General features: G+C 32.0%; 1 protein-coding gene across 7 annotated transcripts in view; it reads left to right on the forward strand.

The window, feature by feature from the left end:
• Positions 1 to 5,110, forward strand: part of LOC134689447 (beta-1,3-galactosyltransferase bre-5-like) — a 28,961-nt gene extending 23,851 nt beyond the window's left edge. For 4 of the 7 annotated variants that reach the window (XM_063549522.1, XM_063549523.1, XM_063549521.1 and 1 more), the window contains 2 exons: positions 1,478 to 1,540; positions 2,386 to 5,110. In XM_063549522.1, the coding sequence (XP_063405592.1) occupies positions 1,491 to 1,540; positions 2,386 to 3,391 (1,056 nt within the window). In that variant the 5' untranslated portion in view covers positions 1,478 to 1,490 and the 3' untranslated portion in view covers positions 3,392 to 5,110. Of the gene's footprint in view, positions 1 to 85; positions 340 to 420; positions 1,308 to 1,477; positions 1,541 to 2,385 lie in introns of those variants that run through there. The other 3 variants (XM_063549520.1, XM_063549525.1, XM_063549526.1) reach the window with 3 other exon arrangements.
• The last annotated feature ends 890 nt before the right edge of the window (positions 5,111 to 6,000 follow it).

Below are 6,000 nucleotides of genomic sequence, written 5' to 3' on the forward strand. Positions count from 1 at the left end.
TATCTAAAACTATATTGTTTATATCATTTTGAGTTGCATCATTATTTCCGGTCAATTCTTCCAGTTTATTTATAACAGTGGTCAAAATACCTTCGGGATCATTGTGAATTCGATCAACGTATTAAGATTTCTGTTCACTTATGAAAAGTCAAAGTGCTGCTCAATTAACCGAATTGACCAGCAGGCATAATTTCTTAGGTGATTGACATCGTTTAAAACCATTTCAGAGACGGGCTGTCTTTTATGTTAGGGATATTTAAAATACACATTACAGACATTAACATCAAAGTGTAAAACATCGACAGGAGTAAACTAAGTTTCAATACTCAGAAACAGAAGGTAAAGATTTACTATATGTGTGTGATTATTAAATGAAATTGAACAATTGATAAATGCAAATTTAATTAAAAAAAATCAATAAATACATCAAACGCAGCGCTCTATGATATATTATTTGGAAATGAAAGCATAACTTACAAAACAATAGGAAAGAAAAAAAAACACACGTCATTGGCGGATCTAGGGGGGGGTGTCCGGGGGTTGAACCCCCTTTTTTTTGCCGATCAATGCATTTGAATGGGAGCGTATAGCTGGAACCCCCCTTTTTAAATGGCTGGATCCGCCCTTCTGACTTATATATATACATGCCCTTACATCAGCAAGAACGTAGTGTAGGACTGATAATAATATAATAATAATAAATAAGCTTTATTTAGAGTCGGCAAGGTATATAAACATAGACAAACATAAGCTCTAATGAGTTTTTAACCGACGTGTCTAATGTTATTCCATCCAGACGTAGTGCTTAGTTCTTCAGATAGCAACCAATAAACTCCATCAAAATTCTACTATACTCTTTACCAACAAGTACTGCTAAAAGCACACACACACACATACATGTAATTTTCAAATCTAAGATTATTTGCATATTTCGCTATCATTTAATTACTACATATAATAGTGAGCAAAGGTACATTATTTGTACCAGGATTATAATTTAGTACGCCAGACGCGCGTTTCCTCTAAACTAGACTCATCAGTGACGCTCATATCTAAATATTTATAATGTCAAAAAAGTACTACATTAAATTAAGAAAGGGAATGGGGAATGTGTTAGCGACAACAACCCGACTATAGAGCAGACAACAACCACAGGCCATTAATGTTTCTACATGTTTGTTTTCATTTTGATAATAGCTTATTTATTGTTTCATTAAATAAAAACGAATTCTCTGAACAGATGTTCAACAATGCATGAAATTATTGGAAAGACTGGATAAAGGTAAATATTGGAAAGAGTGGAAAAGGTAAATATTGGAACGATAAGAAAAATACAAACTCGTTATAAAAGTCATTCGGTAAAGAAGAATATTTTGAAGGATTATATTCAGAATATGGCCCAATATCAGACTGTTATAATATGACTGTCGAAAGTTAAAAAAAACTGTATTTTTTACAAAGTTTTAATTATTTCCAGCTAAGCAGGTAGCATGAAACGAATGCAGAAAATATCATTCAGAAGATGTGGACGTAATAAAACGTGAGTTAATCTTATACTTTCTTTTAGTGTGTCTCAACTTTTTAGTTTATAAGAAATTCATTAAGAGAACAAGAAAAAGACATTTTTTTACAACATATATTACTCGGGCTTATATCTTATTGAAAATAAAACAAACTCCTTATATTCAAATTATAGTATGAACCTTAGGGATATTTGTAAACTTTTAAATTAAAAGGTATATGGTAAATACTTTTTGATCTCGTAGATGCATAAACATTAATTCAAAGAGGAATAAGTTTAAAGATTGATCTATGATAAGAATTTATTTGCATCTCTTTACCGACAGCAGTTTTATTTTTTTGTGTGTCCGGGGGGGGGGGGGGGGGGGTGCTGAGACTTCTATAACACATACTATACCATGTGTTATAGAAGTCTCAGGTTTGTGCTAAAAGAGTATTCAAATAATATTTGATATACCATTTCGCTACTGATTTCATTACTATACTCCACGTAACGAAATTTCGTATACAAAGAACTCACAAATGACGTTCAAATAAAACAAGTTGATAGAGCCAAATAAGGAAGTTAAAGCATGAGGACTTAACAAATCGGAAGGTTTTGTCAAATACAACTGAGGAAATCAATTCCTTGGATAGAAAATCCTTTTGTAATGAAATGAACAACTATAGGTAACCGTACGGCTTCAACAATGAGCAAAGCCCATACCGCATAGTCAGCTATAAGAGGTTCCGAAATGACAATGTAAAACAATTCAAACGAGAAAACTAACAACCTAATACATGTATAAAAAATTAACGAAAAACAAATATGTAACACATAAACAAACGAATAACTTGTTATATTTTTTCTCTTTTAAAATTTAGGTTATTTATATTATTGATGTGTGGATATTGTTCCATCCAAATAGCCTACTTGCAATATTACTCTACTTACATAGATGTGTATATGAACTTAGATTTTCTGATACCTAATTTAGAACGAATATCAGCTAACATACAAGAAACAGGAACTTCTAAAGTGGAGCCATTAAATATTTTTATGAAGGAGGATGCATACAGAATAGATCCGTCCGAAAAAATCTGTGATAATTCAAATTGTGATAACTTAAAGTTGTTATTAGTGGTGAAATCATATGTGCTAAACTTTGGTCAACGTAATGCTATACGTAAGACTTGGGGAGGTATTGATGGAATACGAACCAAAGTTATTTTTGTTACAGGCTATATAGACGATGTGAATCCTAGTTTCATTGAAATAGAATCAAAACAGTATAAAGATATTCTTCAGCTAAGTATTGAAGATACGTACGAAAATCTTGTTTACAAGACAATTTATTCCCTTTTGTGGTTATCAGACTTAGATATTCCAAGTGCGTTTGTGCATTTCGTAGATGATGATAGATTAGTTAATACGTTCAATGTATATAACGTCGCTATCAACAGCATCACCTCCGTAGATTTAGTAATAATAGGTTATAAGTTAGATTTTTCAAAACCGCAGAGAGGTATCAATTCCAAAGTATACATTTCGCCAAATGAGTATCCGTTTTCATATTTTCCATCATATATAATAGGAGGAACGATCTTGACAAATATGAAAACTGTAAAACTGTTAGCATTAGGTGTCGTTTATGCAAAGATTATTCAAGTTGAGGACAGTTTTATTGGAATAATAGCAACAGCTTTTAATATAGAAATGAAACATCACCCTGGATTTTTACCATATAAACAAAAGACACCCAATCATTTACCTGAAATATTATCTTCTCCTGGATATGAACTTACATATGCTTTGCTTAGAGACTGGAAGATTATTGAAAATAGTCACACACAACTTTTACCAGCACCATTATTGCGTTTACATCAATAAACTCGTCAAAAATACTAGGCCTATTATGCATATGCAAATGAAAATGATGTACGCCAGATGCTCATTGGCCTACAGAAGGTACGGCGAGGCCCGAATCAAACGAGTTAAAAAGGCCAAATGAAGAATTACGAAGTTCAAGAGGATTGTAGACCCAAGGTTACGAAAGGTTAGAGCGAATACAGATACGGTCATCTTGTCCTGGTGGAGAATATTCTGAGGAATTATTTAGTCTCAATTGAGAGACTGCATAAATTGAAAGAAGTCATACTATTACCATCTCCGACATTGCAAATGTGTCAATTGATGATGAAATTATAACCGATGAAAAAATATGATACATACTGTAAGGGACGACATCAAAAGGTCGATGTAGGATAAAAAACTTAAATCGAATAGTTTGGGGATTTTTTTTTTGGGAGGGGGGATAGGTGTCAACTTTGCTGCAAGTTTTGTTAATATAAAATCGATTTTACATATGTAGGACTCAAATCTATGGCGGGTTCCAAATCTATGGCAGATTCCTAATCTATGGCAAATGTGACGTTACAAACGCCAAACAACTCACATCTATGGCAGATTTTTGTTTTCTCCAAATCTATGGCAGATCTAACATATAACGTCACAGTTCAATAACGCCATCAAACTCCGTACAGTGATCGTTTCCGTTCCGGAACTTTTTTCCTTTACTCCATCACATTAGTGTAGAGTAGTATTCGGGCCCGTATGCGGATCGGAACTGGAACTGCCGGGGAGTTTGTAACGCCATATTACATCGTCGCCGTCGCAAACGATGACGGAACCCATAGATTTGAACAAAATTTTAGATGACAACAATTTGACGATGGTCTACATAAAGATGTGACCCATTATCCAGAATCTGCCATAGATTTGGAACCCACCATAGATTTGAGTCTTACACATATATCCATATAGGTTTAAAAAATTTAAAGTTTCCGGGCCAAATTAAGTTAAGAAGGGGGGTAGGGGAGTCAGCGAAAAAACTATGTGAATTAAGTTTTTTTTTTATCCTACATTGAACTTGTGATGTCGTCCCTTACACCAGCATATATTTGATAAGTTTAGTTCAGTTTAACTTTTAAAAATATTGTTTTGTATAAATGAACAATAGGATTGAATGTAAATGATAACAAATTTATCCTCTCCAAATAAATAAAAAAATGCAAAATTTCAAAGATGACAAATATATGAAAAAAATTAAACATTAAACATATTATATTATATTACATCACACAGTAACTGATGGATAAAAGTACATTTTTAATATAGCAATATCAACCAAAGAATTTTTTATGGCATATAAAACTGTATTATGTTTCGAAAAAGAATTATGTTTTGTTCAACAATTATTTCGTCTGTTCCAAATTAAATATGTTTTATGGAAATTTCGTCAATATATATTAATGGCGTAGTCGAAATTTGAAAGTACTTGAAGATTCCTAAGAAACGCAGGAGAGTCCGAAAATGTCGTTCTCTGTTTGTTTTGCTAATATTTTTTTTTCAGTTAGAAGTATTTCATCTGCTAGTCTAAACATTGGGTAGGGAGTTAACACACAAAAAGGATGAAGGTCCGAACGTCGGGGTACCCTTTTACTTGGATTTCTCGGGCAGTTAAAAGTCGGTTAAAAGCTCATGAGTTTATGTTATGTCCATACTTGTATACTATGTTGACTCTTAATAAAGTTTATTTATTATTATTTATTACTATTTAGTCTTAGTTCATCGACTGAGTATGTGCGAAAGCGTATAAGACCCGGATATTAGTCCAGTCAAAGTAAGATTTAACCTCAAACTAATTGCATCATAAAATGTGTTAGTTCTAATCTATAGCATTATACCCTTTATATACACAGGTTAAAAGTCCTATAGAATATAATTTGAGGAAAACTCAAGATCAGCATTTTTAATTTCCTATGGAAATTAACATTGGAATGGGAGATAACTCTTGCAAAAATGAGTCATTTTTGGTCAGTTTTTGGTTGTGTTTCTTGAAATTAATGCTACGTACGATACTTTGATGGGAATACAAGTTTGTATTTGACTAAGTTATATAATCTTCCACTCATATAATGTACAAAACCAAAATGTTATTGGTAGTTTTTTTGTTTTTTTTTGTGCATTTCTCATTTAAGAAATTGCAAATTTGAAGCTCTGTAACCGTTTAAAAAAAAATGTGAAAATTTGGTATTGTTTATATCTGTATAATATATTTGTTCAGCGCTTAAATTATCTAAAGTAACTTTAAACCACAAATAGAATACATGCTTAATTATTTGTATTAATTTTGAGATTCTTTAAACTCGACATGCTGAAAAATTCAGTAAATGGTCAACTAATGAATTACGAAATCTAGATTATAGCTGGATAAAATATATGAAAACACCTGTAGAGTTGTTTGTTACACTCTAAAGCCGGCTAAAATACCAAGAATCAATACATAATACATTCTGATGAATGGAAGAGGTAAAGTTATAATTTTGTATCAATTTATATTGATATTTCTGTCTTTTTTTGCAAGAGTTATCTCCCTTTTCAATGCAAATCTCCATAGGAATTTTACAAGGTGATTTTTTAGTCTTCCTCAAGATAGA

This window comes from Mytilus trossulus, chromosome 1 (genome assembly GCF_036588685.1).
Source record: "Mytilus trossulus isolate FHL-02 chromosome 1, PNRI_Mtr1.1.1.hap1, whole genome shotgun sequence".
NCBI classification, from domain to species: Eukaryota; Metazoa; Mollusca; class Bivalvia; order Mytilida; family Mytilidae; genus Mytilus; species Mytilus trossulus.